At 39.5% G+C, this 15,757-nt stretch overlaps 1 protein-coding gene across 5 annotated transcripts in view; it reads left to right on the top strand.

Annotated features, from left to right (window-relative positions):
* Nucleotides 1-15,757, top strand: part of RALGAPA2 (Ral GTPase activating protein catalytic subunit alpha 2) — a 322,390-nt gene that overhangs the window by 192,548 nt on the left and 114,085 nt on the right. For 4 of the 5 annotated variants that reach the window (XM_047854052.1, XM_047854051.1, XM_047854050.1 and 1 more), the window contains exons 28-33: nucleotides 633-743; nucleotides 2,629-2,697; nucleotides 2,976-3,113; nucleotides 5,120-5,303; nucleotides 10,447-11,218; nucleotides 12,070-12,141. In XM_047854052.1, the coding sequence (XP_047710008.1) occupies nucleotides 633-743; nucleotides 2,629-2,697; nucleotides 2,976-3,113; nucleotides 5,120-5,303; nucleotides 10,447-11,218; nucleotides 12,070-12,141 (1,346 nt within the window). Of the gene's footprint in view, nucleotides 1-632; nucleotides 744-2,628; nucleotides 2,698-2,975; nucleotides 3,114-5,119; nucleotides 5,304-10,446; nucleotides 11,219-12,069; nucleotides 12,142-13,781; nucleotides 13,929-15,757 lie in introns of those variants that run through there. The other variant, XM_047854054.1, reaches the window with a different exon arrangement.

Raw genomic sequence — 15,757 nt, 5'->3', positions numbered from 1 at the left:
GGAAGAAATGGGAGCATCCAAAGGTCCTCGTACACACACCAGACTCCAAAAACACACTCAAAGTAATTGAATAAATACACCATAACATAGGATTATATTCTCACAGTTCCCAAATTTTCACATTTCTTAGTACATTACACGTGGGTGAAGTTTAATTTTATAAGGTGGGAAATCACTTGATCACTTCATGTTTCTATAAAATGAAGATCATATCTACCTTGCAGAGCTGTTAATGAAGATATATCAATGCGAAAATGAGGAGAATTCTAAAAGGGCCAGCACACAGGGAATACTCAGTAATGTACTACCTTTTAATTTCCTCCAATTGTCAAAACTATTATTTATGCAATCTGAATGAGGCACTTGAAATTATGGTTTTAATTTTCAGATGACTGAACAACAGCTCTTTGTTTCTATAGAATGTTAAGGAAATTAATACATATGGACAAGAGGCAGTTATAGGATGGTACAAGTGCAATGTGGGACCAGGACACATTTTTCAAAAATTTAATGCGTAACAAGGAAATGTATCCTAAACATCGCTGGAAAGAAATACATGTTTTGTTCTTCCTTAGCTCAAATGCACATGTTAAGTTCAGTCCTTTAGTTTGGGGTTCTGTTTCCTGTTATAGTTTCCTAACAAAGTCGTGGCTCAGGTGGCCTGTGATGTTCTTCAGTTGCTGGTTTCCTACTGGGAAAAGCTTCAGATGTTTGAAACCTCTCTGCCTCGGAAAATTTCAGAAGTAAGTCTTTGTCCTGTAATGCTAACACGTAAGCGTTTCCCAGTTATTGTATTTGGTGTTTAATTAATTACAGATACTCAAATAATTGTTAGAGTACTGACTATTAAATTGCCATACGGGTCATTCATTTTCAGATTAAATTGCACCAGCTCTTCTCAGCTGTGATTTCAGGCACTACGTAAAGAAGCCACCAGTGTTCCAGGGCAGAGTTTTACACTTGGGGAGTTTGAAAGGCAGACACGACCACAACAAAGAGACCTTTTGTAGATTGGGCTTCATTCATCGAGAGTAATTTGGATGGTGCCAACAAGGAGTAGGCAGCTGGTTATGATGCCCTCCGTGCAGGGGCGGGGGGTGGGGGGACTGTTGAGTGAAACAGGAGTCTCTCCTAGACCGAAGCCCCAGATCATGCTCTCTGCCATAGCATGATTACCCAGCTGTAATGAGATTACTGCTGTAATACCCTCTTGGGGGTGGGGGGGGGGGGAGGCAGTGGTAATTGGTGGGAGAGAAAGATAGAAGGAACGGGAAGAATCATCCCAGTGATGATATCCCGGAGGCTGGTTGCATTTGAGGGTGCTTAGTTGTAAAGGAGCAGGTACCCTCACCTCTGTACATACCTGAATATAAGGCCCATCCATTCCTGCTAGTTTTTAAAGCTACACTTCTTATTTTATTTTAAAGTTTGTTTTGAGAGAGAGAGAAAGAGAGAGAGAGAATGAGCAGGGGAGGGGCAGAGAGAGGAGAGAAAGAATCCCAAGCAGTCTCCAGGCTGTCAGCTAAGCCGAAACCAAGAATCAGATGCTCAGCCAACTGAGCCACCCAGGCACCCCTAAAACTACACTTTTTAAAACGTGCCCTGTTCTTTGCACATCCAGTGGTAACTCTTCAAGGAAATGTGATTTGTCTCTGCGTGGTATTACAGGGGGAGAGAAGAAGTGATACTGATTTATTTCCTCTCGGCCCTAGACAGATTTCACCAGCGAGATCACTCTGTTCTCCCCAAGAGCTTAGGTGACCTAGGGCAGAACAGAGGTTTGGACATAGGGATAGAAGATGCCGCAAGTTATAAAGTTGGGTTTTAGGGCAACTGTACACAGTTGACCTTTGAACAACATGGGTTTGAACTGCATGTATCTATATGTGGATTTTTTCTGATAAATATAGTACACTATATATGTATTTTCTCATCCTTAAGATTTTTTTAATATTTTTTTCTGTCCGGCTTACTATATTGTAAGAATACAACATAAAATACATACAACATACAAAATATGTGTTAATCAATGATTTATATTATTGTTGAGGCTTCTGGCCAGTAGTAGGCTATTAGTAGTTAAATTTGGTGGGGGGAGACAAAAGTTATACATGGATTTCTTCCTGTGCAAGGTCAGGGGGTTAGCACCTCTCACGCTGAGTTGTTCAAGAGTCGATTGTAGTTTATCATTGAAAGAGGAATAGCTTTGAGAAGGAAAGGGGTGCTTTTATACCAGGATAACAGGTGGAGACCTGGGGTGGTTTATAAGAAAATCAAATGGGAGCATTTTCATAGTTATTTTTGAAAATTTTTTTTTTTTTACTTTCATTGCATTAAGTGCGGAGACTGATGATGGGGATTGTGTGACCTCAGAGAGAAATGTCCCTTCCTCTGGGGCCCCAATTTCACCACCAGGAGAGTGGAATAGAGACGAGGCATGGCTCTATGACTTTCTCCCGATTTTCAGGATCACACAGAGCTCTAAACTGGCTCTTGGCTTCTTATCACCTTCCTCAAGTGAACTGGCACCAAGCTGGGTTTAGTGCAAGGCCATCTTGAGACTCTTATCATATGGTTTCCTAAACTATTACTATGGTCTGTTTGATTAGAGGTTTGTCTTTTATGCAGATCCTTGTGGCCACAATTGCTTTTCTTTTACCAAGTGCAGAGTACTCCTCAGTGGAAACAGATAAGAAGGTAGGTGGCACATCAGCTAAGTTTTCCCCAGTCTGTTTTTTTTTTAATGTAAGATAAAATGAAAAATAATGTTACACGCAGGGATATCCTTTATTATTCTTTTGTATTGGTCCTAACTGTCTCTCCTGTGAAAACTTTATTTACTCATTCATTTCTTCTGTATTTGTGTGTCCACTGAGTAATTACTATCGTGCAGGGACAGTTCTGTTGTTTGCTGTGACATGTAGTGAAGTTTAAAAGACTGCAATGTACAGTATTGGGTCTGTTTCCTCTTCCAGTTTATTGTATCCTTGCTACTCTGCCTCTTGGACTGGTGCATGGCGTTGCCAGTGAACACCCTTCTCCACCCAGTGTCCACAGTAGCCCTGGAGGAGCAGCACTCGTGCAGAGCCCCTTTGCTGGATTATATCTATAGGGTGAGTCTCCATTTGTGCCTTATGGACATAGAGTATAGACTTAAGCATCAGAGAATCGCCCAAATATGTCTGTGCATTTATTTATTTATTTGTGCCCTTTTGGAAAAGATATGGGGAGAGGTGAAACATTTTAAAAGAAATGAATAATTTAAGGAGTGAAAACAGGACAGAAGTAATTGTAGAGAAGCAGTGGTTACCAAGTGAAAGAAACATGCATTTTCACACAACTGCCATCTTTAAACAACTGCAGTTTGATCAGAATCCCCAATTTTCATGTAACATGGCCTATCTCTACTAAATTTTTAAAAGAAGTGTTTATATTTTAGGGATATTGACAGTCTTAGTTTGACAAAATTGTTTTATCAATTGTTTATCAAAAAGTATAAAGGTCTCAGTAATCCCTTTGCTTTACAAGATCTTAAGAAATACACTAATTAAGGAAATATATCACATCAAAGTTTTTAGCTTCATCATTTTTATGGTACTTAAAATATTCAAATTTCAACCTCTACTGATGACTGGGTATGGTGTTTGCTCTGGATCCTTTATATCGCCCTTCTATATTGGCTTTACAGTCTGTCCTGTGAAAGCTTTATTTATGAATTTGGCATTTGTGTATCAATTGAATAATTAGTACTCAGGGACAATTCTGTTGTTTATTTTTTTTTTTAATTTCATCTATTTATTTTGAGGGGGGACAGGGAGGGGCAGAAAAGGCAGGAGAGAGAGAGAATCTCAAGCAGGTTCCACAGTGTCAGCACAGAGCCCAGTGTGGAAATCAAACCCACGAACTGTGAGACCATGATCGGAGCTGAAATCCAGACTCAGACGCTTAACCAATTGAGCCACTGAGGTGCCCCTGTTTTTAATTGTTTTAGTAAGAAACCTTTACTAGTAACCTTTAAAAAAATAATATTCCAAGTCATTAACTGATTACTGTGTTGCCTTATTTTGAAATGTATTAAATATAAAACATAGCTGAAATTCTACTAAAAAGTATTGTGTACTTTTAAATGGTGTTTTAGTGGTCAGAGATTTTAATAACTATGTTATTTTTAATTCATTCAAAGATTTTAATTAATTAGATACTCTGTCATTTCTGTGGTTTATAAACCTATGTAAGGCTTGGCTTGACAACCTAGAGTAGCCACAGTCATTTAAATTTGTCTCTTTTCTAACATTTCTTTTCTTAAAAGATTTCTCTTAAAATTGTTTTACCAATAAAAATGTCCCCTCCTAGTTAACATGAGTCACAAATTTATTGAACAACGTGATTTTATCTGTAAAGGAAACTTTTTATTGAAGTATAATATGCATCCAGTCATAAGTGAGAGCTTGATGAATTTTCACAAAGCAAGCACACCTGTGAAACCAGATCCTGGCTGCAGAAACTGAATAGTCTCAGCATTACAGAAGGACCCATGCTGGCTCCCTGCTGATTACTATCCCCATACACATACCTGGGGCAGCAACTAACCTGTGTAACGGTGTAGATTGTTTTGAACTTTGTGTAGCTGGATTTATGCAGTATGTGCTTCTGTGTCTGATGCCCTTCACTCAACATTATTTTCGAGGGGTTCATTCATTCATACGGTTGTGAATAGTTGTGAGTTTTTCACTCATCACTCTTTAGTATTACACAGTAAGAGTACACCATGATTTAGATATCTATTTGGACATTTGGGTAGTAGAGTTTGGAACTGGAAAAAGAAGGTCTGTGAACATTCTGGTGGACAGAAGCAGGACTTGGGTGTGTGCGATCACCCAGAATGGCAAAATAAGCACTTTCTAACTTTTACTTTCCTTTTGTGTTGAAAATATATTTATTGGTATTGATATAAAAGAAGAAAAATAACCTTGCAAATAGCAGGAAGATAATTTAGAATGGAAAGGATTCTATGTTCTCAGATATTACCAAGCGAGAGTCCTACCTCCTCAAAGTGCTGTTGGCAGATTGTCAGGGACAGGATGTTCGTGGCATCCATGGCACACATTGCTTTTTACAGGTTCTGCACTGCTGTGTGTGTGGCTCAAGCACATATACTCAACAGAGTCACTACACACTGACCCTGGCCGACCTGTCATCCCCGGATTACGACCCCTTCCTGCCACTGGCAAATGTGAAGAATTCGGAGCCAGTCCAATATCATTCATCAGCAGATTTGGGCAACCTGCTCACAGTGGAAGAGGGTGAGATTCTTCAGAACATTAATTCTCATGGGCAGGAAAAGGAAAGATTGTAATCTTTTGCCCATGCTTGCTGCATTGTTTTTTAAAATTTAGTTATTAAAATTCTGGTTTCTAGACCCCTATGTGATAGCAAATTCTGCTTTCCTTGTTTCTCTTTTTCTGTTTCTTCTCTGTCTCTTTTCCCATCTTAGTTGAATTTTGTATTGAGGACCTGTGTCAGACCTATGAGACCCACAAAAACAGCTCATTTTCTATCCCCAGGGAACTTAACATGTAACTAGAGAGACAGGATAAATGCAGAAGGACTCATTTGTGGATCAGTAGCACCATGGGGACTTCCCATGGGGAAGGACTTAAGCCAGACTTAGAAGGATGAACAGACTTTGAAAGGATCTGGTCGAGGGTTATAGACTAGGAGAGCATTGAAAGAGAGAGGTGGGGATTTACATGCCACAGTTTGAGGCTCTGCTCGTGGCAGGGGGTCTATTTTATTTTATTTTATTTTATTTTATTTTATTTTATTTTATTTTATTTTATTTTAGATTTTGTTTTTAAGTTACCTGTACACCCAACATGGGGCTTGGACTCACAACCCTGAGACCAAGAGTCGCATGCTCTGCCAGCCGAGCCAGCCAGGCACCCCCAGAGGGTCTGTTTTAGGATATGTGGGTATTGTCAGGATTAGGGAATGCTGTATGTCCTCCTCATCCATGCTTCTTCCTGAAATGACAAGAGCCTATCTCCGGGCCTTGAAATGTAGTTAGAATGTGGGTGTATCATCTGTACATGTGAAATAATTGCATAGAACCAAACATACACACACACAAGGGCATGTACACTGAGTAGACTCTGAATATTAATGAAGTGTATCAATGTCAAAATTTCCAAATTGTGATACTGTCCTATAGCTATGCTATGTAAGATATTACCAGGGGGATGAAGGATATTTGGGATCTCTCTGTATTATTTCTTATAAATGTAGGTCGGTCTTTAATTGTCTCAAAGTTAAAAGTTAAAAAAAAAAATGTGGGCATGGAGTGTTAGATCATCCATGAAAATGGTATGGACTTTGCAAGTTAAAACCTAGGCCCAAGAATGAACTTTGGGGGTAAAAACATCCTTAAAGAAAAAGGAATGAGGGAATGTCACCAGGAAAGCAGTCAGGGAAATGGAGAAAGAACCACGAAAGAGTTCTGAGAAGTGAAGAATTCACTTCTGAGGGAAGAAAGGGAATAAAGAGCCAAGGAAGGTCAGCAATGCTCCATGCTTCAGAAACATCAGGGAGGGTGGGGCCAGAACAGGAGCTGTTTTATTTCCCAACTAAGCACTGGGTGGTGGGTTTTGCTGAGTACTTTGGGCACGGCAGTTAGTCTGTAGCCAGATAGCCGGAGCAGGTGATTTGGGGATGTCTGTTCAGAACCCGCAGACATTCCTGTTGGAGCCTTTGGTGGACAAAGGAAGAATAGTAGCCAGGTGAGAGCATGGAGTCCAGGGTAGTGCTTGCAAGACTGCAGAATCTGGAGTATGGTTCAAGGGGAAGGGCACAAGCAAGGTGACAAGGAAGAGAACAGAAGTGAGGGCACCAGTCAGGGGCAAGGGCTCTGGAATCAGTCAGTCCTGATTTTATAAATGAGCACACTGAGGTGAGGGATTTTCCCAAGGGTATAGAAGCCAGAAGTAACGGAGGTGAAATTTGAATTGAAGATTAAATGATCAGGTTTCTGAAATAGCAGAGCATTTAAGAGATTTTTCCACAGAGTAAAGACTTACCTTTAGTTGTGCTGGTGGACAGTACACGGCACATGTTCACACTATTGTTTACCTCCATTTGCATAATCATTTAGTTGTCTTTTTCTGGACTTCCACAGTTTTTTTAAACTGCAATATTCCTTGATTTTTTTCCCTATGGTTAGAAATTCAAACCATATCTTAAAAAAAAAATAATCAAAATGACCCATGATCTGTTTTTTTTTTATTGGTTCCTACCATGCAGTCTATGTCTTAGTAGAAAAAGAACTTACTTTTTCCTAAAGCCATTAATTATAGTCTCATCCCACATGACTGTCCTTAAAATAAGTTCAGCACATATTATGATCTGTCTCTTGAAAATAGTTGGAGATTGATAGGTTAGTGAAAAACAAGAAACCTAAAAATGCACATTTAAATTTTCTGTACTGCCTTTCTTTTGATGTACAACACTCTTTGACTTGAGTATTCTCCAGAAAACCTTAGGACCTTGTGCAGTCTTGTCCTACCCTAGTTCTGTGGCGCTAAAAATAATTATTTGAATTTCGGTGGCAAAGGAGTTTGAAAATTCACCAACAGTTTAATTACATACAAAAGCAAAGCAGCTTAAAAACCTGTTGGCACACACACCCTTGCTGAGTAGGTACATCCTCTATGAAATGGGAGAACAATTAAAGAGGACACCTGAAGTATTTTAGGTTAAACAGAAATGTGCTCATATTTGAGGTTTTTTTTTCATTTGATGTCATAATTCGTCATTCATAACCAAGCTATTTATTCTCCCATGTTTCTGAGATGCAATATTATATTTTTATTTATTGTTTTCAAATGACCCTTTCACCCACTGTTATCTACTATTTGACATAAATACTACTTTCAAATAGTCACAGACAAGAGACACATCTGCTTCCCCACAGTTGAAGTGGCTACTGGCCCAGATCGAGGAAAAGACACTGATGGTACTCACAGGTGCTCAAATTTCTCATTATTAATGCCTAATTGCTTTAAAAAGAAGGAAAGGGAGGAACTGTAAAAAATGAAACTTAAAAGACATACTGAAATTACTGCTTTCTATTTCATTTCTAAATTTAGCAAAATAAGATAAATATTTGGATTATATTTTTTTAATGTTTATTAGTTTTGAGTAAGAGTGTGAGTGGGGGTGGGGCAGAGAGAAAGGGAGAGAGAGAATCCCAAGCAGGTCCCATGCTGCCAGCACAGAGCCCAACTTGAGACTCAAACTTACAAACCATGAGATCATGACCTGAGCTGAGATCAAGAGTCAAACACTTAACCAACTGAGCATGTCCCGGATTATATTTTTTTAATTATTTGTGGAAGTTACAAGATTGCTTTTTCACAAATGGAGTCTAGATTTTCTCTTTATTTTCCAGGGAACTCACAGGCAGTTAATTTAGCTGAAGTTGGCCAGGGAAGAACAATTTTTATTTCACAAATGTTCCCTTTCCTTACTCTTCAGTGCCAAAGATACTTGTTTTTTTTACTGGGTGTGTCGTGGTTTATGAGTTGATTGGTGTGACTCCAGTTAACTTCCCACTGTAGAATTCAAACACATTTATTAAAATACAAATTTGTATCTATCTCAAATTGAAAGCACGACCTTTATAAGAGGAAGCAGAGGAAAGTTGCTTTTCCAGTTGTTGTGTGCTTTGGGCTTTACCAAATTGGACCTTTGTCGCTAGTTCCAGAGCCTGCTCCATCCTGTCATCACCATGTAGTGTCTTACACCACAGACTCCTGAGCCCCCAGCTGGCTCTACCTTTGTTGTTTGGGGCATTAACATTTCTGATGGAGCATGTATTCATATGGAATGATAAGCATGAATAAAAAGCATCTGTAACTTTTGAAAAAGTTAATATGGACACAAAAGCAAAAGCATTCATAACTGTGATTTCAAGGGAATTAGTTGAGGTGTTTAAATTTCTCAGCTGTCTGGAAATCATACACTCTTCTACGAGTGTCAAGAAGGAGAGTTCAGTGTCAGAGATGGATGTAGATGACATTTATGAACACTGAAGTTTTTATGTGAAGTTTTATTTTGCATTGAAGACAGATGATTTCTTGTTCATTGAATAGCAAAAATTAAGAAGAAATTCAAGAAAAGTCAGGACAATCTTGTTCTCCTCAGTCATCACACAGAATTTCTTATATTCTAGAATTTGATTGTATATTTCTGGGATTTATACATCATCCACTTGATGTTTTATAGATAAGTCTGTTGAATTTTTACTGTCTGAGAGGGGAGGTATTTAGCATGAGAAAGCATATTTATAATTATTTTGTTTAATTAATATTTGATTTTTCATTTTGTGAATTTAGAAACCAAGTATTTCCTAAACCTTTAAGCCGAAAGTATAAGTCTTACTTTGCTTAAATATCTAGTGATATTTTTTGTTGAAATTAAAAGATTTCATTTTCACCTGTGCTTGCATTAATACACAGTTATTTTCTAAATGTGGCAGCGTACAATTTCCCTGACCACTCTGAAGCTTAAGTACTTGCTTCACTCCAAGACCATAGATCAGGTTCTCTGCTTCTTCCTTCCACCTCCAACATTTCACAGGGCGCATCTTTACATGCTGTGTCAGTCTTTCTACACAGCCTTAAAAATTTTGTAAGTCACTTGCTCCTGGGCATTTAATCATCAACTGCAAATTTACTTAAACCTTCCAAGTATTTCCATGAGTTAGTTAATATACCCGATTCCATTAAAGATTTCAAATACCCAAATAACAAAACATAAGTTGTCACAGAGATCTTAAAGCACAGTGCTTCAAATCCATCTAAGACGTCACAGACTTGATTCATTTCCTTATCAGCATCTGCACTTACCCTGGTGAGGGGAATGAGGTTAATTTCTGGGGCCTGGACCCAGAACCATAGGATCTTTCAGGACAAGGAACTTTCTCTTTTGTTTCCTGCTACATCTACATTTTTTTAAAATTTTTTTTTAACTTTTATTTATTTTTGAGACAGAGAGAGACAGAGCATGAATGGGGGAGGGGCAGAGAGAGAGGGAGACACAGAATTGGAAGCAGGCTCCAGGCTCTGAGCCATCAACCCAGAGCCCGACGTGGGGCTCGACCTCATGGACCGTGAGATCGTGACCTGAGCTGAAGTCGGATGCTTAACCGACTGAGCCACCCAGGTGCCCCTACGTCTACGTGTTTTTAAGTGTCCCTTTCAGAATGAGGTCTTCGTGGAAGTTGGTTGTTTTAGCAATCTATTTAAATTGTACTTTTAATTAAAATAGAATTAGTGTCAAAAAAGAAAATAGATGAAAAAAATTCCCAGACTAAAACAAATCCAGTATCCCGAGTACAGATTTTAACCTTCCTTCCCCACTCTCTGGTATGTTGCTTTACCCTGCTCACAGAGCGGAAGAGGAGGAGTTTGGAGCTGATCCCTCTGACCGCCCGCATGGTGATGGCCCACCTGGTGAACCACCTGGGGCACTTCCCACTCCGTGGGGGTCCTGCCGTGCTGCACAGTCTGGTCAGTGAGAACCATGACAATGTACACGCCGAGGCTCCCGAGCTGTCCTCTGAGGTGTTCCGGAGCCCAAACCTGCAGCTCTTTGTGCTGAATGACAGCACCCTCATCTCCTACCTTCAGACACCCGCAGAAGGGCCAGCAAGTGGCTCGCCGGGGGGTGCCTTGTCCGATGTCAGAGTAATTGTGCGGGATATCTCAGGGAAGTACTCTTGGGATGGAAAGGTTTTATACGGACCTTTGGAAGGCTGCTTAGCATCCAGCAGCAGAAATCCTGCATTTCTGATTTCCGGATGGCATCCTCAAGCTTTGGGAGCTCAGAAAGATTTTTCTCAAACTGAGGAGGGAGAAGATGTGCTTGACAAATTACTTGAAAACATTGGCCACACGAGTCCCGAATGCCTTCTACCATCACAGCTAAATCTAAATGAGCCTTCCCCACCCCCACGAGGAATGACCCGTGACCAAGAGAAGGAAATCACCGAGGTCATTTTGCGCCAGAATGCCCAAGAAGACGACTACATCCAGAGGTGTAACTCTGACTCAGCCATGAAAGTCACCAGCCAGGAGCAGCCCTCACCAGTGGAGCCACGAGGACCCTTTTATTTCTGCAGGTTGTTGCTCGATGACTTGGGGATGAATTCTTGGGACAGAAGGTAACGATTCTTTCTAGACCTTCACCTATTTTATCATTATCTTTGTGTGATTGTTCTTGTTCTCAATTTGAGGTTTGGGAAGCAGAGAATAGAAATGGAGATTTGTCTTTCAGCATTTACAGCTTATTTTCCGCTGCTAAGTTAAAGCTAGAAGTGGAACTAATCATGCTATACTGATGCACAGATTGAATTTCAGCCAGGTCTTGTATATTTTAAAGGGTATTGGACATTTTCTGTGTGTGTGTGTGTGTGTGTGTGTGTGTGTGTGTGTGTTTTAATTACTGCTCTGTCCATCATTGATTCTGTCATCACAAAAGATGCAAATGGACTACAAAGATGAGTAAGTCACCATCTCACCTTAGGTCTAGTGAGGGAGGTAGATTTGGCACAACTCTGATGAAAGATAGCATGACACACGAGGCCAAGAGGAACAGTTAATCCAATGGGTAGTGTGGGATGGTGGGGAAGACTGTGGACGGGGGTTGGTTTGAGGTGGACCGTGACAGTGGAGTGGGGTTTCTAAGAACAGAAGTAGGGTAAAAGTATTCGTAGCAGAGCTGATAGTGAAAACAGACACAGACACAAGCATATAAGTGACACACTCATCTCCTACAGCACCATCCAGTGTCAATGAATGGTGATGGGTGAATTTTGATGCCTTTGAATGTCTTTAAGGAGAATGGAGTTCATTCGGTGGGCTTAGATCACAAATCTTTCGTGAATGAAGAGGGTCATGGATACGTAGATGGATGGATGGATGGATGAATGAATAGGTAGGTTTGTTGATTGATTGGAAAGGGCATAATTGGTCTGTGATTACATGACTTTTCTTCCATCTCTTTTTTTTATAGAAAGAATTTCCATCTGTTGAAGAAAAATTCAAAACTATTGAGAGAGCTAAAAAATCTGGACTCCCGTCAGTGGTATGTGAAAGTATATCAGACCACTTCATTCCTGTCTGTCTTTGTATGTGCTTGGATGACAGAGCTTTAGGAATGAATGCACCTTCCGAGACACCCAAAAGTCATTCTGTAACTGGAATCTGGTGCCATCTGCATATGCTGTACCTTCGGTGTTTTTACTCTCAAGGAATAACCTTACATGTTTGCTATGCTAAGAAGAGGTCATTGCTCCCACCTAATCTGTGTCTTTGGTTGACAGTGGCAGCCAGTGGACATTCATTCTCATTTAGTCTCTGCAGCTACCTCTTTTTCCAGTGAGGAACAGAGGCTTGCCTAAATCAAACAGCCTACCTACCTGTGCCCTTTACCGACACACACCATGTTGTTTGAACCAAGTGAGTCTGACCTCATAACCCATGCCGTGTGCCTATGCACTGGCATTCTGTAGTTTCTGCTCTACAATGCTGGCAAGCTTAAAACCAGTGTGTTTTAATTAGTGACTTCCTAGTAGTGAGTCTTATTCTCAAAACTAGTCAAATCTCAGATCTGTCCCTTTTTTCTGTAAAGTCTTAGAAGCAATTCTAAAGATGAACTCATGACCAGTTTTTGATTTGGGGAAATGTGTGCTTCCAAAAACATCTCAGACCCCAGTAAGTGTAGTGCTTGGTACATAACAGGTGATTAAAAGTCTTGAATAAACTGCTTCCTTAATCTTAATTTTAAAAAAAAACACTCATTTTTAAAGAAATAGCTTTTTGTTCCTCTTTTAGTCCCCACAGGAATATCATTAGGTATCTCATTACAGATGAAAAACCTGAAGCCATTATTCCTCACACTGCTCTTCATCATATTCAGTTTCCCAGTTGTTGTTACGCTTCTTTTTCTCTGGAGAAATAGAGACCAAATTCTCTGTGGAAACTCTGTGAGGGGTTTCTTGTAAGGGCTTGGGGGTTCATTTCTCTCTCCCTCTTGTCCTCCAGTATTAAACAAGCAGTCACTTGGGTTCCAAACTCAGCTTTTCAAGCATATGCTGAATTATTCCATGCTTCTTAGTATTAAGTGAATACATTGGTATCTTGTAATTGTGGCCAATTTGTTGAGTGTTAATGCACTTTAGTTGCATGAGGTACAATTGAATGAGCTCCCTGGGGTGCTGTTGCTGTAAAATATGGCTTTGGAGGAGCTGATTGGCAAATCCTCTGTCCTTTGATTAACCTTCCCTTAAAACCCCAACTCCTGGATTTAGTGTCTTCTTGACATCTAAAAAAGGTATCAACTTACTTTATTGTAAAGGGTGTTTTCAAGGTTCTTTTTGAAAAAAAAAGTTGGGGACTCTTTATATATGGGAAATCTAGACTGTCCCATGTATTGGTTAGTTAGCAGGTAAAAGCATACCTTGTCTCTCAGCTTTTAGTTTGTGTGACTCTATTTCTGAGACCAATTTATTCCCTGCTGTCAAGGCATAGTTCCTGCTTAGCATGTTCTTAGGAAAAGTGTGGCATCTGTCTTGCAACTCTCATCTCTATACTGTGAAGATAGCAAAGATGTAAAAAGTATGATGAATGCACATGCAAATTACAGTGGGCTCCTCTTTTAAATATTAATGCTTCTTGTCACCCCACGGTAAGGTGAAAGTTAAAATCATCTTTTTTCTTTGTTAGGCTTTTTAATGTGACAGCAGAAGGAAACCGAGCCATTCTAGTCTATTCCTAATAAGAAAGAAAAATGCATTCTAATGAAGAAGAGGAAATTGTTGATTTTATGTACGTGTGTTCCTGAATTACCTGCTCCTTCATGCATTGGTGGTGCAGCTTATGGATATGAAGTGCTGTTGCTAATTATCATTTCAAAAGCCTGGCTCTAATAAGACCAGACACAGCGTCTGATCCTAGCAGGCTCTCTGTGGTGCTAACATTTTGGAGGATGTGAAATTTGATGAATGTTTACAGCTAAAGGTCACCTTTCCTCACACCTACATCAGTCAGGCAGTCACTGGGGCTTAGCTCTTGTGCTCCCACATTGAGTTAATGAGGACTCAAAGACCTGTGAACAGCTACAATATAAAAAGCTTGGACTTTGAGGAGCGTCAACAGAAATGTTTCAGATAAACTTGAGATGGTCTTTATACATGCATAAATACATATAGAATAGAGACCAATCAAATGCTGAGGACTTTTTAATATGCAGAAAGAGCTGCAGAAAAAAACTGAGTAACTGTACATGTTCTCCTTTTGTTGAAAGAGTCTTTTAGGTCATAGGTTATGATCTCTGTCATCATCCGAGACCCAAACCCCCAAGTTATTATAGCTCCTAGAATATAAGCCAGGCAGATTATAGACTGCAAATGTGTCCTGCCTGTCACTCAGGGAATATATGGTGTGGCAGTTTCAGGGTTTCCATGCTGCATGAGGACAAGTTTTCTGACAGTGTGAGAGCTCAAGGTCTCTACTCTAGAGCATCAGCCCCCTTGGATCCATCACCACAAAACTTCCCCCTTCCAGCAGCAACTGTACCTGTGAAGAGAGGTGTCTCCAACCTGTGTGCTCGCACCATGCCAGTCAGGGCATTCAGGATGTCCACCTTCTCCAAGGGCAGCAAGACAGCCTTTATCAAAAGCCTTCAAAATGGACAATGACTGAGATTCCATTTCTATGAATGTATTCTAAGGACATGTTAGAGATAATATGACAATGTCTTTAAAAATGGTAGCAACTTAAATGTCCAGTGACAAGGATTTGGGGTAAGGTATATTCATACACTGGAATGTTATACAACCATTAATAATTTTGTCATACAAGTACATGGTATAAAAGTGTTCCCACTCAACAGTTGTTTTACATGGTGACTTTTATGTTACACATATTTTACACGATAAAAATTAGTGTTCACAAATATTTTAAGTGAAACTTATCAGTTCCAAAACAGGATATAGTGGCTTCTCACTTAATATGTGAAAACACATCCTGAAATAGTAACAGCTGTGATTTCAACATTTAGGCCAAGAACATAAGTGAATTTTTTATTCTTCACTTTCTATATTTTCTAGTTCTTCTTTTCAGTATGCTTATTTTATGTAAACTATGGGGAAAATGAATAAGCTACCTAGATAAATAGAAGGAAAGTGCTCCTCCTTGATTTATTTTTATGACTTTTTAGTTGAGTTTCATTTCATTCTGCTTATTAAGTAGAAACATAACTCCTGAAGAAGGAGATATTTGTGACTATATTAAAATCTGGAGCCCAAATTCCACCAGTATAGATATCTAATCAGATTATAGTGTTGAGATGTTGAACAGTTAAGACAATAGAAACATTTCCATATTGCTTGAGCTCTTGATAGTTTTTCAGAATGCAATGCAAAAATAATAAAGATGGAACTGCTCTGGAGGTGGTAATCCAAACTTTTAGAAAATAGAGACTGGAATTAAACTCTTGGGATGATGGGCCATGGAATGAGTGGTTCTCATTGATGAAAACTCTGTTTGAATTAGCACAGTGCCTTCATCCCTAAACTATCACCAAATTGCTGGGTAAAAGTCTAGTTATTTTGACACTTCCCTGCAGGATATAATTTGTAGAAATTGGTTATTAATATATTTATAGCATTGGATTACTGGTCATCAGAGATTTAACTGAG

This window comes from Prionailurus viverrinus, chromosome A3, assembly GCF_022837055.1.
Source record: "Prionailurus viverrinus isolate Anna chromosome A3, UM_Priviv_1.0, whole genome shotgun sequence".
NCBI lineage: Eukaryota > Metazoa > Chordata > Mammalia > Carnivora > Felidae > Prionailurus > Prionailurus viverrinus.
Note: the sequence above shows the minus strand (reverse complement) of the source record. Positions and strands in the feature narration are given on the sequence as shown.